Genomic DNA, 20,651 nt, shown 5'->3' with positions numbered 1-20,651 from the left:
AAACAGAGCATTAATGCAATTCCAGCTAAAATTTAATTTTAATAACGTAAATATAGATGAACTTTTTCATTATGTTCTTATTTCAATGATCCAAGTTGCCAATATGATAAAAAGAGCATGTCCTGTATCTTTGAAACATAAAGAAGAAACACTTCTTTAAATACAAACAAATTTTGTATTAAAATGACATTTTCGTTTCGACATAATATTCAGAGAAATGTTCAACCATATTCTTCGATCCTACCGCAATTATCGAAACCAATGCTGCGGGTCTTAATTCAAGTTTCCGTGCATTATATAGAGACAAAAAAATCATGTTCCGAAGTGCTGTCCCTTGCAAAGAGCAAACTGACAAATGCCGGCCATGAAGTTCCTGGAGACTTTTGCGAGCTCTTTACTATAGTGTTTTTGATGATGCAAATATTTTTGCGCTATCCAAAAGGAGTGGTAAAGGCTGACGAGCTACGAAAATGCCTAATGGTTGATTTAAGGTATACAAACACATATGTATGTATGTACATATTAATTCTTCTATTTACATTCGCAAGTCATAAACATTTCGTTGTTTATTGTAAGTACATATGTATATGTTTATGTGTGTATGAATGCAGATGTTTTCAAATTTACAAACAAACTACATACATCTGTACTTCTGCACATTGAATCAAAGTGTAGCTGCACTATGATTCTACTTTTTGAGCATACATTTTTTGTAAAGTCAAAGAGAGTAGAGTAAAGTCCAAACATTGAATAATAGTAATCGTCGAGCAAATATTTTTGTATTTCAAAGTAATAGTAACACTAATATTTATTTCAAAGGACAACAGTTGCATTGCTGTAAGTTCTATGCTCTGAGGCTTGCAAATTAGCTAGGAATACAGCAAGTTTAGCATCAAGTATAAATAATAAAAAATACAAATTTCCCAATCAGATAGAAAAGTGGGCAGACTTTGCACAAGAGAACTACATAATCCCTCACTACGCTGAGTTAGTAAGTAGCCAACAAGCTATTATTTGTACAACGCCTTGGTAGCTGATTGGTAGCTATTAAGATGGGATTGTCGGCGATTTGTTTATGTAAGGGTATACCCAGGGCCTTGTATATTTTTATATTAGAGGACGGTGGAAGATTCGATTGAATTATGAAGATGGCAATGACGAGAAGAATCTAAGAAGAAGTAGCGACATGTTGGATGAGGGAGCAAAAAGCTGTTTTATGGCGGGGTTTTTCGTTACCACTGCTTACCTACTCGGTTTCGGCTGTGCTGATCGTCAGGGTCTTCGAATCCTTCTATAAATACAAAGCAACATCTCTACAGTCTTTGGCGATGCACAAAGTCGTTCCCCTCGCACAAGCGAGATTCGAGACTTTTAGGTCGTAAGATTGAAAAAAATAACTACATTGCTACATGGGCATGATTCTGCACATTGATGGTCGACTCTATGGCCGTCGTCAAAAGACAATATTTTGTTTTGCATTTTATCTCGGCTCAGCGCTGAACAAGGTATTGACGAACAGACCAAGCCGAGTAACAGGTCAGAGGCGAAAGATAAGCCTTGAAATCGAATTTTTTCCCAATGCTTCATCTTGCTATTGTATAGTCTTTGATCACACGTGATGAATCAGCGAAAATATCTAAATCATTTTAATATTCTGTGCAGCACGGGTATATATGAATGCGTCACATGTATAAATGCTACCATGAAGCCACTGCATCCTTTACGGCCCTCTTAAGACTAACAAGAAACCAACTTAAACCTCTACCGTTATTATAAGTAAAATGAAAGACATTAGTATTTGGTAGGGTGAAATTACAGATCCGCTGATTATACGTAATCTGCTTGTTGCACTTTTCTTAGAGCAGACAAATGTATCAGCCATGATTCGGTATTCGCAAAAAGTTGCGAATACGATTTTTTTAATTTTCATACGACTTCAGATTTGTGTGCACCGGGAGCGTGGCAAAATTTAGCAACAAACTTGATTCAGTATGATATTACAGGAGTATTACAGGGTACAAAAAAGCAAGACCAATAATTTTCGTGTACCGATAGAAAATGGTTCTCGGAATTCTGAAATTGAATTCGAATATAAGCTAGATTGGCCGTTTCAGCCCCTGTGTGACAGCGGGATGGTAAGGAATGTATCACCAGAACTTAAAAACATGATATGTACATGATGCATGATACATTGTGCTGGTGAACGCGCCCCGCCCATTTCCCTAGAATTGTGACAAAATAAAACACGACAATTATAAAAATTAAAGTCAATTCAAATTTCTTTACAGATTTTCGGAAGAATGCGTTGAAGATATCTGCACAGTTATTTTCCACCATCGAGAAATACTGAGTAAAAATTACTCGGATACCAAATTAGATCGTGTTAAAATGTTAAACGTGAAGTGGAGGATCAACATTTCTTTGACTTTAAGGTATGAATATAATTAATTTGGGATATTCAAATAAATTTGTGATATTTCTTCATATTATTTAGTACTATCCAAGATAAAACGACCGTAGTACTGCACTTCAAGCTCCCGAGTGGAGATTTTCGAACTCTGGAGTTGCCACTGTCCACGTTTCAACGATTGCGTTACAGTATTACTTTATTACTCAATGATCTGCAGCATTTTCAAAGTCGATAAATCTTAAAATAATATAGAAGTAAATATGTTTATTGACACTATTAAGGTATCAGCAGTTTCCCTGACTTTTTTTTTGTTCCAACACTCTCCATATTTAACAAAACAGGTCAGGATTGAAACTTCAGGAATTGGACCCCCAAAGGTATACTTATATTGTACTCCTACTCCACTAGATTTGAGTGCCAATCTAGATTAAAAGTGCTTAAGAAGTGCTAAATCCTAAGTGTGTCAACACTTTTGTTTCCCTTATTTTAGACATTTTTTTCGTTTAACATTTTTACTAAATCTTGCAATAAAATTATGCTTATTAAACTGAGCCAATCTTATAGAAAATTCATATATTTGTGCCAACACTCAACTCCGACACTGTATTTGTACATTTGGGTACGACGCGCACCTGTGAATAAAAGTACAATTCCTTGGGATCCTCTGCTACACCTTGAGCTAGCCAGCAAATGCAATTTTAGAAAGGGTTGGCTTATTTGAGTGCAGTTTGGCCGTTTATGCGAAGATTTCACCTTAAATGTGAAATGAACTAATACAAAGAAAATTTCAGTTGTGGTTCATATCAGTTAAATTAGGTTTGATATTTAATCAAAAAATACACATTTTTTGTACCTATTGTACCTATTAGATCAGGCAAAAGTTTTCTACGAAAGCTTGCGGCACATGGAAATGTTGGTTGTATATTTTCAGAACGCTCCCATTACGCCTTTAATGAAAGTATCACATTCCGCTTCATACTTTCTGTTACTTCAAAAAGATGTTTGGGTGCTGTCTATTTTTTCGGGTAGAGGCAGAGAATACACTATGCAACACCACATTTACGCTGTGAGCCAAACCGACCTTTTGTGATAGGTTTGGGCCTTAAAAATTTTTAATAATTTATTTTGTATTGAACTTTGCAATGCTGAAATGTTCATGGTTGCAGCTGTTCATTCTACCCGAAAACTTTGTAGCTTAAGCTTACCGTCTCGACAATATTAAGCTTTCAAATTAAAAAAGATTAATTTTTTGCGGTATATTTTTCCAAAATGTTCACTTAAGACTCTGAAGAAAAATCAGAAAAATACAAACCCCAAAGGAATAAATTTATTTCGGGAAAGTTTTTCAAGTTTTCAATATCAAAATTTGTCTAAAAATACCACCAATCATTTTCAATCTTTAATTTGAAAACTTAATATTTTCTATACGTTAACTTTAAAGTTACAAAGTGTTCCGCTAAGATCTATAGCTACATTTGTCAGCTCTGACAAAGTTTGCAAAGTTCAATATAACCAGATTTCAGATACTTAGGTTATGTCAAAAAACAATACCTTTAAAAAAATTATTAGATTTAAAAAATTCTTTAAAAAAAAATAAACCCTATGCACAAATAGCTTAAACATTTTTTAAGCCACAAATCTATCAAATAAAATTCGGTTAAGTTCACAGTGGAAATGTCGTGTTGAGTAGTGTAATGGGTCCGGAGGTTCAATGCGGCTCCGCGAGCGCGAGAGCACACGTAATGCTTACCAAAATGGACGTTAGCCCTGCGGCTAGCCTAGCTTGCCGCTGATCAGGACTGTTCCGATTCGTTCCAGCGACGTTGCTTTTTTGATTTGCTCTGATCAGCTGTTGTGCCTTATAATTTGGCCCGTCGGTGCTTTTCCGCCCTATTATATGAATGTAAACCAGGGGTCGGCAGGGCCTTTGTGACATTTCGCCAGTTCGATTTCCTGCGAAGGCGACTCTATCAGAAAGAGTGGGTGTGATTCACTTAAAAAGTTAAATTGTGTCGCCTAGTGTAATCAGAGTTTTCAATTAATGCCTGCTAAAGGCCCAGATCTGAATTCCATTAAAAATCCCATTAGGATTAATTTAATAATTCATTAATATTATTTATATAGAAACACAAAACAGTGTTACCATTCAGCATGTAACGCTGGTCACACTTACCGCTTGCGTAAAATATGACAAATTCGAAACCAATTTACTAAGCTTATAAAACGTTAAATTGCATTAATATTTTGCATATTACATAAAGGTTTTGATAACAAATATAACATATATTTGGGTCGGAAGGGATCCTTAAAATCTAACGTGAGCACCCCAGATATTTTCCCAAAAAATTCGTAATAGAGTGACCCTTTTTCAATAGAGATACCGTTCACTAGCAACCCGTAAAAAAAACCTGTTACAACCCCCTTTACCCAGTAACACCCCTTGGTATCTTATCCTGTAAAACCATCCTTTTAATTGAAAAAAAAAATAGGCATATGTAAAGATACACAATTCGTATTTAAAAATGCCAATAGGAAGTATAATAAAAAAAGCATCCAGCTTTATACTCGGTGAAGAAATAATTGATAAAAAAATCGATATTTCTTACGAAGACAACGAAATTCTATTTTGCAAGAACAATGTATGCATTCATCCGCCAACAATCGCACGTCATGAATTTGATATATTGCACAACCCAGGTTATTTAACATGCACTACAAAAACATTCGTTGATCAGTATAACTGTGCTAAAAGACCTACTCTTCTTCTCACATGGATTCCAAATTCTTCCCTATGTAAATATACGACTTCGTCTAAGGCAGATTCCAGCGAAAGTTTCAGTCCCATGAGAAAGAGTGCTGATTTAACCAATAAACAGTGTTTTTTAGCGGTGTCTCAAACGGGTAATGAAAGCGTCATCCGAGAGGAAGATGATGAGGCGTCGGAAATGCAAGAACTAAAAAATGAGCTACAGCCTCTGCTCGGCGGACAAACTGCTTCAATAGATGATTTAACAGCGCTCCTAAAGAATAACCCAATAACTTCGGTGAATATAACCATTTCGAATCCGCAGATCGAAAACACCAATATTTCGCAATCATTCAACTGTATAACGATAAGGACAGACGAAGACAACAGCAGTGACTACTTCATAGGACCCAGGGGCCATTTAAACTCCGTTGGTCAGACATCTGATGACAACAACCCAAAGTGGATGACCCCAGAACTACTTGCCTTTAAGCACAACTTAGAGTTCCCAGATAGTGAAAGCACGATGGCCGCCGCCCGCCGAAATACCGCACTAAAGTGTCGTCATTTTTCCGTAGATTTAAGTCAAATGAGATCACTACGCCTCTTTTTCAATGACAACAACTGCACATCGGGTCAGCTGGTGATTGCGTCTCGAGAGTCGCAGTACAAGATACTCCATTTCCATTATGGTGGTTTGGATCACTTGGCCCAGGTGCTTCATCAGTGGCATTGTTTTCTGCACAACATCACTTTGGACAATTTTCCAGAAAAATTCGATCTGCCATACAGGCATTTTATGGTCTGTCGACCTGAAGTCAAGAAATCAGAAATGCATCCCGATGAGGGCGACGTTAAGAAAATAACTACGAACTTTTTCTATGGCACATTGTTAAACGAAAAAGGACAGATCGAAGATGATTTGCTTCTTCGCAAATGTGTATTTTTTGGTGGCCTTGAAAAGAGCCTGCGAAAAACGGTATGGCCATTTTTATTAAAGTGCTATTCCTTTTCGTCGACATTTGAAGATCGAGCAGTCCTTATGGACATTAAGCGACAGGAGTACGACGAAATTACACGAAGGCGTCTATACTCAATGTCTCCAGAGCAACAAGTACACTTTTGGAAAACCGTACAGTGTGTTGTTGAAAAGGATGTTGTGCGTACAGACCGCACCAACCCTTTTTTTTGCGGTGACGATAATCCCAATACCGAGGTTATGAAAAACATTCTGCTCAACTTTGCTATTTATAATGCTGGGTTGTCCTATTCCCAGGTTCGTAGTTCAATTTAAAGACATGCCAGTCTATTTACACACAAAAATTTACTATTCAATTCGTTTTCAGGGTATGAGTGATTTACTAGCGCCTATATTATGCGAGGTGCAAAATGAGTCTGAAACATTTTGGTGTTTCGTAGGATTAATGCAACGTGCATTTTTTGTGTGCACTCCCACAGACAGTGACGTTGACCATAATCTTAGTTATCTGCGAGAGCTTATAAGGCTAATGTTGCCACGTTTTTATGAACATTTGGAGCATCAGAACGATTCTATGGAGCTCTTATTTTGTCACCGATGGCTTTTGCTTTGTTTCAAGCGAGAGTTTACCGAAGCTGTCGTAATTCGTATGTGGGAGGCCTGTTGGTCGAACTATTTGACTGACTACTTTCATCTATTTCTTTGCTTGGCCATCATAGCTGTCTATGCAGATGACGTGATAGCTCAAGGATTACGCGCGGACGAAATGCTATTGCACTTCAGCTCCCTGGCCATGTATATGGATGGACAGCTGATTCTTCGAAAAGCTCGTGGTCTACTACACCAATACCGTCAAATACCCAAAATTCCGTGTACGTTAAGTGGCCTTTGTAAGCGATGTGGACCTGGTATGTGGGACTCTGAGCATCGACCTGCACTTGAGTGTGTCGGGCATAGTGATGACGAGAAATGTTCTCTTTCGATTGACTAGCTGATTGCCAATTCCATTAATTTACAAAATATTAGCATGTTGATGGATTTTTCATTTTCAATACCAGTAATGGTCGTATTCCACTACACTTCAGGACTAATCTACTATGAAAAACTGACGACGATACATTTGTGTTAGGTTGGATTAGCCAATTTATTATTTCAGAGTAAGCATTTATATTTTATCTGATGCCGCGCTGCCACCAGATTGGCTAAAAAAGTAACCTAAAGTATATATTTCTCTGCTTGCTTCATGCTTTTCGCCATATGGTTTTTGTATCTGGGCTGACTGCTTTAACTTCAAGTGTAGTGGTATTCGACCATTAGCATTGCATGTACCCATATTGGCGGACACACACTATTATTAATATTAGCATTAATTAAATTTTACTTTATTTTAAGCTTGGAAAAAAAACGGTTTTTCTTTAAAAGTTCTAGCCATGACTAATTTATGTTTGGAAAGCAAAGTAAAAAGCATCTTCGACCCCACAAATTATATTATTACCAACTACTTATATTATTATTAAAACTGTAATATGAACGATCGACCAAAAATTAAGTCGTAAGAAAACCCTTTGCTTAAAATATAAATTAATTAAACCTGCATTCAAATAACTCACAAGGCGTTGGTCCAAAAAAAATTACTATTTCATGTAGCTCCTCTACAGAAGATCGGAAATAGAGTGATGATAATACGTTTTTTCTATGAAAATAACCCAAGTACCTTTCGCATTTCTGTTTATATGACTCAGTAAGACCATGATTTTCTTTCTTGACGTCTCAAATATGGCTAATGTGTGTCAATTTCCCAATAGAAGGTTCACCGATCAAATTATGTTGGCTTGAAAAAATGTTCTATTATTATTCCGTGATTTGAGAAAGAACGCAGATGTGAGACTGGGCAGAAACGCTGGTAGGCTAACATCAGGGAAGTTGTTTTGCGGTCGTTCATTCCCATTGAAGCTACATGTATACTACAGTGCCACGATCTACCGTGATATAAAGAAATCTATGTGGCGAAGTTTGTTTCATTGGGGTTTTCATATAGATTTTTTGTTTTCTACAATTCATTATAACCAACTTGTACCGCAAACTTTTTTTTTACCACTAAGAAAAATTGAACAATTAAGGAATAAAAAGTATATTTATGTTCACATATTATTATAGTCCACCCATTTATGTACTGTATGTCTGATGTAATGAATACAAAATGTAGTGGAACTTGGTCTCAACACATTGCTTAAATGCTTATGTTATAAAAATGTGTGTTTGTTAAAATTGTTATAAAATATGAACGTATTTAAAGTTATGTTCGCAAGATATCGACAGAAGAAATAAAGTGCTAAAGGCATACAAATAGGTCTCATATTAAATCTGTGATGGTTGATTGAAAGAGGGTCGCCTTTTATTTCTTTACGTTTGGAAAGGGTTTTAGGAAATTATAGTCATATCCGTGATCAGTATGACATGTTGCTCAAGACAAGAGTTATCACATAGTTTCCTTTAAAAATTAAGTTACATTGGAAAAGAAAGAATTTGTTGATGTTTGGCGGAAGTAGCCTACTGCCGGTAGAGGGTAGCCCGTCATTTTGGTCCCAAGTCAAATGCCAAAGGATATACACATATATATACATACAATTTTGACCGGCGAGCATGAATAACTTAAGGAAAAGTCCTAAAACTGGGAGAAATCTTTGGCCTCAATGAAAATTCATGACTTTCCGCATTGAAAAGTTAAGTCAAACTGCACCACAGTGAAAAGGAGTGAACGCCGTCTTGTAAGATATCCTGACCGAAATTTCTATATGACAGATACAGTTTAAAGTCGTTACATTAAATACAATATATTAAAAAAGGGTAGAATGAAAAAATCCATAAAAAAGGTCATTTATAAATTGGATAAACTTTTAGATCAGTATGAGACTACCATGCAGTAGTCTAGAAGTACTTTAAATGTTTTTTTTTTAAGATAACCTCTATTGGATTTTTGTTATTAAAGTAAATTTAGTCAGCAGACCACTGGCAAAGTCGAACGGAAACTTTGAAGTAGTTTTTATAATAATGGTAAACTTATTAATTACAGAAAAATTTATAAAATGTGTCTGTTTACACCCTCGAAGAAGTTATTGTAACATTATATACATATATTTTTGAGATATTTAAGATAACCCGAGTCGATATAACTATGTCCGTCTGTTTCTTTGCGAACTGAAGTTTTCTTAACGAAATTTTCCATGGTCCTTTTTTTGAGTGGGACTGTTAAGTAAAATTTGGGTACAATTGGCCCATATATATAATATATAGCTGCCATAGGCTTGTAAAACTTCAACGCCCCTAAGATACCTTTCTCACTGATTTAATCTAGTTTAAAATATACATTTCTGCCCATATCTATGTACACATATTTCTTTTGAAGCAGTATAAATATGAAATTTAATCGTTTTTATTTGTAAGCTGATTTTCTTAGACCGGCTGATTCTTGAGACCCTTAATAGTTTTGTCCCCTGACTTATTTGATTATACATATGTAGGTTTAAATTAAACCTAAATTAAACGTTTTTCCGTTTCTGCCGAAGGAAAATGTAAAGCTTACTCTAATATTAGCTAAAATGCAAAGTCCGATAAATAAAAGGAACAGTCTGATTTGTATACAAAATAATACTAGCTTTATTTAATAAAATCGTGCCTTTTTGATTATATTACAACTTAGCGTTAGCATTGTTATTGAGCATCGATAACTAACAATTTACATTTGTGGTAACTGATCAATGGGTGTGGTAAACTTAAAATCTTCAGGAAAAAGTTTTGCAGCGTGAGGGTACATTAATTTGTACGATTGTCTTATGGTGACATCAGCAACGCCAGCTATATCACCGATTTCCTTCTGACTACGCTTATGCTCTGACGCCTGCGATGCCATATAAATTGCGGCTGCAGCCACAGATATTGGAGATCGCCCTGGAACAATGTCCATTTCGACAGCTTTTTTCGCAATGTGTGTAGCAGCGCGTTGAACCATATTCGGCAGATCTGTCAATGAAATATGTATAGAAAATTATGGTCGATTAGAACGAAATAATATCAATGCTTTAGTAAATAACTTGTATTTTCCACTGAATACTTACCCAAATTTGCACAAAACCGACACATAAAGTCGGCAGTTGTTATCAAATCCACACTAGTTTCGAGAGCTTTCAGTGTTAGTTTAAAGCATCTTCCGATTTCTTTTTTGCTAATCTTGCTAACGGCGCATATTTCTTTGAATGTACGTGGAACTCCTTCTTGTCGACAAGCAATATAAAGACATGCAGATGCCTTCGCATCGTTTGATCGACCTTTAAGATTTTTTCCATCGTGAACCTAAACGAAATAAGTCGTGGGATCGGATTTCACTAGCTATATTAAAACATACCTGTTTAAATAGATTATTTGCACGATCAACAATAGTTTTTGGTAAATTAATTCGATCGGCCATTGATGAAATTTCTTTGAAAGCTGATATGAGAGAGCGGTCTGAGCTGCTCATAGTGCGTCTGTTTTGATATTTTGGAGCACCAAAGGCATCGAATGATGCAGAGCCCGTCCCTGGCCCAATTATTGTAGATAAGTCTCCACCACTAAGAAGGGGATTTTCTGGACCGCCAACACGACTGGGGTCCACGCCACTTTTCTCATTGCTGAATGTTCGCCATTCTGATCCAACATCAATTACGCGGTCTCCAACAACCAGACCGCACTCCGAACATATCATATCACCAGCCCGATAATCTTCAATCAACGGAGATTCTGGATGTGCATAACAGCACACCTTATTGTTGTCAAGTCTAAAAATATAAAAAAACCCCATATATAGAATTAATTATGCCAAAAATATTCAATAATACCTCGATGTTGAAGCCATTTATACAACCAACTTCACACTAGTGAGGATATTCAAGAAAATATCAATTATATCGATGTTTTTGTAGGTGATGAGATTTTGATTGATTGATGTTGTTTCGATAGTGTAAAATACGAATTAAAATGTATTCTAGATTATAGAACGGGGAAACATTGAACACGGAAGCATTTATTTTCTTCCATTTGTCAGAAATTTTATGAACTTCGCTAGTGGCAGTGTGAACAGGTGAACATGCCCAGCTCTATTATAAAATATATAAAAACTCCAATTGGTCTGTGCTCTACTGTGTTAATAACATTATTTTACTGGTCTGCCAGCTCGCCAGTGACAGGCAAAACATTTCTATATTTCGCTAGAGCCACTAACCCTACATTATATACGTAATACACCAGATCACCAGAACAATTCCTATCGAAGCAAACGTTAAAAAACTTTATCGTATACGAACAGAGCTCGAAAATAACGGTTGACATTTGTTAATAGGCTATTCACACTGGCTACCATCCAACATTCATTTCGGGCATGGTCCTTAAGGTTTTGCAGTTCCAGTTATTCCGCGATCCATCTCGATGCAACGCTAAATAACAATGAATGGCAAAAAAAATAAAATTCGCGACTAAACTTATATCAAATCGTTAAAGATTAGTACAAGAAAAACATACAATAGACTCAATACAAAATGGTTACTCTAACCAGAAATTGGTGGTATTAAGTAACCATATGCATGTATGTATTTGCTTTTTATACCCGATACTCAAAATGAGTATTGGGGTATATTAGATTTGTGGTGAAAATGGATGTGTGTAACGTCCAGAAGGAATCGTTTCCGACCCCATAAAGTATATATATTCTTGATCAGCATCAATAGCCGAGTCGATTGAGCCCTGTCTGTCTGTCCGTCCGTCCGTCTGTCCGTCCCCTTCAGCGCCTAGTGCTCAAAGACTATAAGAGCTAGAGCAACGATGTTTTGGATCCAGACTTCTGTGATATGTCACTGCTACAAAAATATTTTAAAACTTCGCCCCGCCCACTTCCGCCCCCACAAAGGACGAAAATCTGTGGCATCCACAATTTTAAAGATATGAGAAAACCAAAAACGTAGAATTGTAGAGAATGACCATATCTTTAAGACTGCGGAATCTGAATTGGATCGTATTATTATTATAGCCAGCATCAAGAAAACAATTTAATTTTTTCTCGCCCTGTCTCTCTCTAACACACACGTAGCATAGGCGGCTTTGCTTAGAGTAAAACATTAGCGCCTAAATCTCAGAGACTACAAAAGCTAGAGCAACCAAATTTGGTATCCACACTCCTAATATATCGGACCGAGACGAGTTTGTTTCAAAATTTCGCCACACCCCCTTCCGCCCCCGCAAAGGACGAAAATCTGGGGATATTCAAAAATCTCAGAGACTATTAAGGCTAGAGTAACCAAATTTGGTATCCGCACTCCTGTTAGATCTTACTATAAAACGTGTATCTCAAAATTTCGCCGCACCCCCTTTCGCCCACACAAAGGACGAAAATCTGTTGCATCCACAATATTGCACATTCGAGAAAACTAAAAACGCAGAATCATAGATAATGACCATATCTATCAGATTGCTGAATCTGGATCAGATCAGATAATTTGTATAGCCAATAGGAACAAATCAATTTGCAGTGGCTACGCAGCGCCCGACGTCACGCTCAGACTGATTTTCTGTCTCTCTCGCACGCACTCTTTGTCGTGTCGTTTAATATTAGCGGCGTCTGCCGGAAGAGAGCCATTCTGACTTAGTATCGGGTATAACCGTAGAGTTGCGGTGTCCGCAGCAACTCACAACGTTCCCCCTCGTTTCATGATTAGTTTTTTCAAGCCATTAAATGAACACAACACACGCAAGTCGAAATGGACTGCATAGATGGAAAATCTTTCTATAAACATTTGGAATGATAGTACTGCGGATTTGCGGCGGTCCCGAAATAATTCCGTTAATGTCGATCGGGACACATCCAACTGCAGCTCTAGTATTATTTTTGAAACCATTCCGCACCCAAGCGGATTCAGCTGTAAAATCTACTGGAGATTGTTAGGAAAATGCTTAAAGTTCAGAAGAAGCAGCAGTAATTACACGAAGAGCACCAGGAAAGATATACAGTGATAGTCCAGCAAATTGCGAGCAACCAAGGCCAAACCAACTTCCAAATACAGCTATATTAACAGCTGTATGTACAGCAATTTTTAAGGGTGTCCAAAGAGTAACGTTTATTGTACATACATGGATTGTTTTCTTATAGCCAATAAAAAGCCAATATACTCCAATTGTGAAAATTTCACAATTCATAACAAAACTTTGTAATTTTATGCTCATCAGCTGCTTTTTGACGGATAGTAGTTGATGGATGTTGGATGGTGCCAGCTTGAATCCGCTTCACATCTGTCAAAAAATCACACCGTTCCCTCGGGATGTGCTCAGTGTGCACTGGCTATTAGTGGTTATAGGCATGTTCGATATATAAGACTCGATATTTGACATAAGAAGTATCGAAATCTAATAATATTGCCCGTGAAAATATCCCATCAATAGTGAATCTCTCATTAATCTCCTTCAGTTCAAAACTTATCATCAATTAATATTAATTCTATCGAATAGTAGCACAAACCCTGAGAAAATGAAAGGGAGTTTAATACAATGAGTTCCAATTACGCTGACAGCCTTTCACCTTATGAAAACAAGGGAATCCTAGGCATCCCAGAGGTAGATATTTATATTGATGCGCTTTGGATTCGTATTAAAAAATTCATTTAACGGCTAAGTGTTTTGACAGCGATGATACTGTCATTAATAAATGCACTGAGTTAGCCAATTTAATCAAGGATTCCAGACACGTTGTATTTCATACTGGCGCTGGGATAAGTACATCAGCCGGCATTCCCGACTTCAGGTATGCGATATACATTTTGATATGGTTTATGACGGGTACATAAATATACATTTATTTTTTATTTGCATATCTTAACGAAGAGGACCGAAAGGCGTGTGGACATTGGAAAAAAAAGGCGAAATCCCCAAATTGAACACTTCTTTTGATAAGGCAACGCCGACTAAGACACATATGGCCCTACGAGCATTAGTAGAAGCCGGATACGTGCAGTATGTTGTCTCTCAAAATATAGACGGGTTGCACTTAAGATCCGGACTTAAACGCAGATACTTATCAGAGTTGCACGGTAACATATTTATTGAACAATGCGCTACATGTAGACGTCAGTTTGTTCGTTCGACATCTGTTAAATCAGTTGGTCAAAAAGCACTGGGAATCCGCTGTCGATCAACAGTCAGTAATGTAGGCCGGGCATGCCGAACTGGTTATTTGCATGATAATGTGCTTGACTGGGAGCACGATTTACCTCAGAGAGATCTCGATATGGCTGTCATGCACTCTACGTACGTTTGTTTATATTTTACATAATTTAAAAAAAATCTTATTTGGACAGAAATTGTCAAGGAAAAATGAATTATACAAACCGTTTAGATCTAGCGAATTCCGTCTGGCTGTCCGTCTTTATCAATACAGAAAAAAATCTTAGTTTGTACGTTCTTCAACTAGAGGTATTCCAAACAAACTCAACATACATACAGTGCCGGACTTAAATGTTGGCACACTTTGCATTAAGCACTTTTTAATGAGCCTATGCTCTTGTTATTTGGCCATATGGTCTTTTTTTTGACAAGGATTCACACTTAGTTTTAATTCTGCGGAGCTGGCCCATATTCGATTCAAAGTAACTCCAATGGTCGCCAAATCGCCACCTTCGTTTACGAGAAATACGATAAAACCAAAAATGCAGAATCTTCGTAGCTCTGTAAAACTTAAGTATCGGCATGAGTATAGCTCTAAAAATACTGTGGATTCCTGCAGGGCCCTAATACATACATACGTACCTATAATTTTATTAAATTTACATTTCATTACTATACGTACATATAGTATATAATATATACTATATAATATTATATAATAGATACTAACAGTTTTGGCGTACGAATCTAACAAGTTGTTCTTATATATAATAGAATGGCTGACTTGAATATAACTCTGGGAACAACTCTACAAATTGTACCAAGTGGGAACTTACCCTTAAAAAATATAAAAGGCGGTGGTAAACTTGTTATATGTAATTTACAACCAACAAAACATGTAAGACATATACACATTCTTATATTAATTCAATTCAATATATATACATTTTCATTGCAGGACTCTAAGGCACACTTAGTTATCTCAAGTTATGTTGATGAAATACTATCGAGGGTTTGTAATATTTTAGGTATTGAAATATCAGAATATTCAGAGTCGTCTGATCCCACAACGCAGTCAAACTTGGTTGAATGGACTTTGCCATTGAATCATATAAATATTATTGAAAGACAGTTTAAAGCACATTTGAAAGAGACAGTTGGGTGCAATCAAAAGAAAAATCCGGAGTAGCTGTTACCTCCCCCGCTTTATTCAAGATACATTTTTACAATAAATTTAGTTATTTGTAAGTTTGTGTTTTAATTTTAATTACAAAAAGTGTGAGATATCCATGGAATAGCTTAGTGACATTTTTCATGCTACCATGCTAGCTAACCAGTATTTCACGAAAGTTGTAGGCGACAAGCAGCAGAGATAACTGTAAGAACTTCGCCTTAAAAGAGAGGGAAGGGTCTTAACAGGAACTGAGGTATGTGAGGCTGACCCTAAACGATCCCTGTTGGTCCAGCGCCCTTGCGTCAGAAGGGATCGCCACCAAAGGACCAAACTGGAAACTTTCGGTGTAATCACGAGCACAAGGTAATCACAAGGTTAATTAATAACATCTATCAACTTTCTTTTGATATATGGCTGTTAAAAGTGCAAACTTTCCTGCATACTTCCAAGGAATCTCCGCTGCTGATTTTTGCTTTCTTAAATATGATGGGCGCACAGGTGATGCCAGCAACAGAGAATGGCTGCTGGAGATAGGGATTGCTGATTGGCCACGGTGACGTCCGCCCCTCGGGACATGATTCATGTCGCGCGAGCTGTGGTCTTTGGCCTGGCCGTCGCTACCTGTTCAGCGGATGATTCCGCCGTAGCTCCTTGTCCTCTCGTTGGTTCCAGAGGATGTGCTCCTGGCTGGACTGTGGCAGCCATGATGCGGCTGTGACGTCCCGTTCGCTGCAGCAGGTACCAGTGATCGTAAGTAAATCAGTATACACATATTTGTGGATGTATTTTAATAGATATCTTCCTTCACAGAGGTCTTGTGTACCCTACGCTTTGCCGTAGACCGAGTCATATCCAATTTCTCGCCGCCAGATGGAGTCCTATCAAACTATTCCAGCCCCTTGCAAGGGGTCCCCCTCCTTCGACTTGGCCATCGACAACAAGGACTTTGACTGTTGGAACTAAGAGATATCGTTGTTGTTAGGTTTAAGGATATGAATATAAGGGTCCATGTATTTAGACAGTAGATACAAATGTTGTTCACATGATTATTTATTTATACAAAGTTATGATGAACAAATTATATTGAAAAATCATCCTTGCTGTTTCCCTTATCGGGGAAACTATCCCGATTACAAAAAGGCTTTGCACGTCCATATCGGTTCTCAAATAGCGGAGAAATCTGAATATTTTTGATTGGGAAAATTGTCCTTGATCCTTGATAGGGACTCCTTCAAATCAAGGATGTTATTCCGGACGCAGGAAGCCGTCGCACGTCTCGATCGGGCCACAAATAAAAGCGAAAACAAGATACATATGTCTTGGCAAATTATCCTTGATCCTTGGTCCTTGATAAGGACTTCATCAGATCAGGGACGTTTTTCCGAACACAGGAAGCGGTCGGACTCCCAGATAGACCCATAAATAGCGGAGAAAATTAGTATTTTTGATCCTTGATATCCTTGATCCTTGAAAAGGACTCCATAAAATCAGGGACATTTTTCCGATCACAGGAAGCCGTCGTACGTCCCGATCGGGCCACAAATAAGGGAGAAAACAAAACTGGCTTGTAATTTGCTATTTTTGAAAATGTAGTTCACGAAATCCGCGATAGGGGCGCCACCGTACAAAAAAAAACAACTCACGTCAAATGACCAAAAACTGGATGGGATACCAGGCGAACAGAAATCAGCAGAAGGTCGCTGAATTTTTTTAAATTGTTGGTCCCCCAAAAGTATGCACCATTTTTTTCGCACTCGCTGCAGTTGCTTGCTGCTGATTTCTGTTGGCCTGGTGTCCCATCCAGTTTTTGGCCATTAGACGTGAGTTGTTTTTTGTTGTACGGTGGCGCCCCTATCGCGGATTTCGTGAACTACATTTTCAAAAATAGCAAATTACAAGCCAGTTTTGTTTTCTCCCTTATTTGTGGCCCGATCGGGACGTACGACGGCTTCCTGTGATCGGAAAAATGTCCCTGATTTTATGGAGTCCTTTTCAAGGATCAAGGATATCAAGGTTTGAAAATACTAATTTTCTCCGCTATTTATGGGTCTATCTGGGAGTCCGACCGCTTCCTGTGTTCGGAAAAACGTCCCTGATCTGATTAAGTCCTTATCAAGGACCAAGGATAATTTGCCAAGACATATGTATCTTGTTTTCGCTTTTATTTGTGGCCCGATCGAGACGTGCGATGGCTTCCTGTGTTCGGAAAATTGTCCCTGATCTGATTAAGTCCTTTTCAAGGACCAAGGATATCAAGTATCAAAAATACTAATTTTCTCCGCTATTTATGGGCCGATCTGGGCATGCGACGGATTCTTGTGTTCGGAAAATTGTCCCTGATCTGATAAAGTTATTTTCAAGGACCAAAGATATTTATTTTATTTAACTCATATCGGCTCGAGGTAGCGAAGCGAGTGAACCCCAAGGCGCAGTTTAAAAAAATGTACAAGTACTTCGTTCAAAATTTTAAATTTGACTTAGTTATTTGTTAAACCTGCAGTTAAATATTTTAAATGTAGCTATGTAATATTAGGTATTTGTAAAATTCTTTATAAATTTTTTATTGATCATTCGGAAATATTAATTTTAAAAGCCACCTCTACCCGCAGGAGGTGCTCCACGCATTATACTAGGCGGGGGGCCTCTCATTGGTGGTGGAGCTCCACGTCCAAGATTCCCAGGTAATGAAGGAATACCACCAGGAATTAATCCTGGTGGGGGTGCTCCCATCATGGGAGCTCGAGGCACGCCCCTGCCCATCGGAGCCATATGTTGTTGAGCTGGCCCGCCTATGCCTCTCACTGGACCTTGTAATCCTGCTGGTACAGCTGACATGTTCAAGGGTACGCCTCTGCCGGCTATACGACCAATGCCTGGCCCTGATGCAGCTCCTGGTATTGGTACTCGGGGAAGTCCTTCCTCTGGAGGTGGAGGTCCTTCCACTGTAAGAGACACTATGTTTTCACCACGCAGCAAAACAAAGCCTAGGACACGTTTTTCCTCTCGTTCGGGCACTTTCGAATTCTTAGATCTTATCTTGCGAAACTCTTCGCAGTCGCCCAATATTAAGTTCATGTGCTTATCAAATGCTTTGAAAGTTCCGATGAATGTACGTGAGTCTTGCAGAACGATTCGCACCCGGTAGTTCAGATGCTGAATCATTTTGTTATTCTTCCCAATAGTCTGTAAATAAAATAATATTAAGTTAAAAAATGAATCTATATATGTTTTAATAGTCCTACGACAATTATTACATTTAATGTAGAAAAAATTAAATAGCACATGGTGGTACGAAAGCTAAGATGGCAAATCGAACCTGTTTTTGGATCTTAGGATAACGATTTACCCCACATCCGCGTCGCATTTGCCTCATCTTTTCTTATATTTAACTCTTTATATATATTGAAAACTGGCGGACACATAGAGAGGTAAAGAGTGGCGAGGGTCTGCCGCGAGAAACTGTTTTCTTCATTCTGGCCATATTAAATATCCAATATAATCTATCTGAAAGCGATGCGGTTTTCTCGTATTTTTAAAATTGTGGAAGCAACAGATTATCTTTTCTTTCAGTGTGATATCACTGGAATCTAGACACCGACTGGACTAAAGATATTGATCAATAATATCTACACGATGTAGCCTTTGAGTACCAGACAACAAATTGTACTCGCAAATAGCGTCGGTTTTTGATAGTACATACAAATGTATGTATGCAACGGAAGTAATAATTCCAATCATTTTCAGATATATGGAACATATTTTTAGCTGCTTATTAAAATAGTTTGATGGCTTTGTTTTAGTTGTTGCTTATAATCTTTATGTATTAATGTTTGTACACAAATACACAGCACAAATGCTGTACAATGCTTTTCACCCGGCAACATCGAATTATATTCTACAAGTAACTCAATAAATCTATATTTAATTTCAATTCAATAACTATTTTTCTATTCTACAATGAAATCCACTGGCGGCCACCGTATTACCATTTTAAGAGATTTATTATAAACGAAAATAAAATGATTTGTATTTCTATCAGCAAGCCAACACGGGGTTAGATTGAAGAAAAATTAATCTTATTATATTCGATTATTTCAAACGATTGCTATCGCTCACGAGCTCAACTAACAAAGAAATCGAGTAGTTTATCCACATATCTTTTGGTCGTTTTCCACTTCTCTCAATATCGGCCTGTTCTGAAAACCCTTGCTTGGGTTTTGCCATGGGTTGCCTTCTGTCTACGCGCACAAACGTACTATAAACATGTGAATATATGCGTGGCGACCACTGCATCAAACTAACACAAATTTATAGTTTGATTTGTTTTTTTCATACTTAACAGGTACTTAGAGTAGTGGAATACGAACTTACGACCATAGCGCAGAACGTAATGCATACTGCGTTATTCTTAAAATGTTCCTTGCTATTTCTTTCCTTACATGACCAGAGGGGTCCCCATAATAGCCTATTCACACTGGCCACCATCCATAAAATTTTTCCTTTTCAAAATATCCCACATTCCTAAGCCACACGTTTATTTGGCATATTTAGATTTTTATATGCAACTCTAATTAATTGGCATTCATAGCGAAATTGCGATTTCGGTAAAACGGAATAACGCAACCCTAATTGAGATACAGCCTTTTGGAAAATAAAGCAGCGAGAGAGAGAAATGCTTGATTTTCCACTTAAGGTGGGAGCAGCTGTGCGACAGAAAAAGTGTTGCTGGCTGTGTGTGTAGGAAAATTTGTCACAAGCAGTGCCTCAGTTCTGTGACTGATAGCTGGCTAAATTTTTTTGGCTTATTATTCGAGTTATCTTTAATAAAATCAATGTATAAAGCATATTAAAAATATTTTTTTAAAGTTCGCTGGTGCGTCCACGCTTTAACCATGTTCTCAATATAATAGCCGAGTTACACTGTCATATATCTGCTATCGATATCAGAATACAGATACTCCCACTTTACCTACCATTATGGCACTAGTCTCCTTCTACATAAAAAAAAATAGTAAGACCTTGTTACTTAAACGCAAGAACGCAATAACGCAACCAAATCATGGTAATATTTAACTAAATAACATAAAATTTAATCAAAATATTAATAAAAGGTAGTGCGCTGTAATTCTTGGATAACTTTATGTTATTCTCGTTTTATGCT

General features: G+C 37.5%; 5 protein-coding genes across 9 annotated transcripts; 3 read left to right on the top strand and 2 right to left on the bottom strand.

Moving 5' to 3' along the window:
- Window positions 1–136: 136 nt before the first annotated feature.
- On the top strand, window positions 137–3,390 carry LOC108162844 (COMM domain-containing protein 5). Of its 3 annotated transcripts, XM_017297787.2 has the most exons (4): window positions 138–491; window positions 2,289–2,432; window positions 2,495–2,664; window positions 2,752–3,390. In XM_017297787.2, the coding sequence occupies exons 1-3, from the start codon at window positions 184–186 to the stop codon at window positions 2,643–2,645; spliced, it is 603 nt and encodes a 200-aa protein (XP_017153276.1). In that variant the 5' UTR covers window positions 138–183; the 3' UTR covers window positions 2,646–2,664; window positions 2,752–3,390. The 3 variants fall into 3 exon arrangements, with proteins under 3 accessions (XP_033248736.1, XP_017153276.1, XP_017153275.1); XM_033392845.1 differs by lacking the exon at window positions 2,752–3,390 and having other exon boundaries at window positions 137–491; window positions 2,506–2,597; XM_017297786.2 differs by having other exon boundaries at window positions 2,495–2,982.
- Window positions 3,391–4,007: 617 nt separating this feature from the next.
- On the top strand, window positions 4,008–8,518 carry LOC108162842 (TBC1 domain family member 16). Its single transcript, XM_017297784.2, has 2 exons — window positions 4,008–6,432; window positions 6,503–8,518. The coding sequence occupies exons 1-2, from the start codon at window positions 4,933–4,935 to the stop codon at window positions 7,124–7,126; spliced, it is 2,124 nt and encodes a 707-aa protein (XP_017153273.2). The 5' UTR covers window positions 4,008–4,932; the 3' UTR covers window positions 7,127–8,518.
- A 1,250-nt stretch (window positions 8,519–9,768) lies between these two features.
- LOC108162843 (transcription initiation factor IIB) lies at window positions 9,769–11,117 on the bottom strand. Its single transcript, XM_017297785.2, has 4 exons — window positions 11,010–11,117; window positions 10,538–10,949; window positions 10,251–10,485; window positions 9,769–10,155 (listed from the first exon to the last, which is right to left on the bottom strand). Exons 1-4 carry the CDS (start codon window positions 11,024–11,026, stop codon window positions 9,872–9,874), a joined length of 948 nt encoding a protein of 315 aa, XP_017153274.2. The 5' UTR covers window positions 11,027–11,117; the 3' UTR covers window positions 9,769–9,871.
- Window positions 11,118–12,850: 1,733 nt separating this feature from the next.
- On the top strand, window positions 12,851–16,514 carry LOC108163726 (NAD-dependent protein deacetylase Sirt6). 3 transcript variants are annotated; one of them, XR_001775709.2, is made up of 7 exons: window positions 13,540–13,770; window positions 13,830–13,957; window positions 14,038–14,460; window positions 15,091–15,214; window positions 15,275–15,853; window positions 15,941–16,240; window positions 16,301–16,514. XR_001775709.2 is itself a non-coding variant. In XM_017299180.2 (4 exons), the coding sequence occupies exons 1-4, from the start codon at window positions 13,705–13,707 to the stop codon at window positions 15,291–15,293; spliced, it is 636 nt and encodes a 211-aa protein (XP_017154669.1). In that variant the 5' UTR covers window positions 12,851–13,704; the 3' UTR covers window positions 15,294–15,363. The 3 variants fall into 3 exon arrangements, 2 of the variants coding, with proteins under 2 accessions (XP_017154669.1, XP_017154670.1); XM_017299180.2 differs by lacking the exons at window positions 15,091–15,214; window positions 15,941–16,240; window positions 16,301–16,514 and having other exon boundaries at window positions 12,851–13,770; window positions 15,275–15,363; XM_017299181.2 differs by lacking the exons at window positions 15,275–15,853; window positions 15,941–16,240; window positions 16,301–16,514 and having other exon boundaries at window positions 13,556–13,770; window positions 14,038–14,243; window positions 15,091–15,179.
- A 1,433-nt stretch (window positions 16,515–17,947) lies between these two features.
- On the bottom strand, window positions 17,948–19,581 carry LOC108163979 (small nuclear ribonucleoprotein-associated protein B). The gene is made up of 2 exons (XM_017299540.2): window positions 19,477–19,581; window positions 17,948–18,673 (listed from the first exon to the last, which is right to left on the bottom strand). Exons 1-2 carry the CDS (start codon window positions 19,477–19,479, stop codon window positions 18,077–18,079), a joined length of 600 nt encoding a protein of 199 aa, XP_017155029.1. The 5' UTR covers window positions 19,480–19,581; the 3' UTR covers window positions 17,948–18,076.
- Window positions 19,582–20,651: the final 1,070 nt, after the last annotated feature.

This window comes from Drosophila miranda, chromosome 4, assembly GCF_003369915.1.
Source record: "Drosophila miranda strain MSH22 chromosome 4, D.miranda_PacBio2.1, whole genome shotgun sequence".
NCBI lineage: Eukaryota > Metazoa > Arthropoda > Insecta > Diptera > Drosophilidae > Drosophila > Drosophila miranda.
The sequence above is the reverse complement of the archived record's forward strand: the minus strand, read 5'-3'. Positions and strand labels throughout refer to the sequence as shown.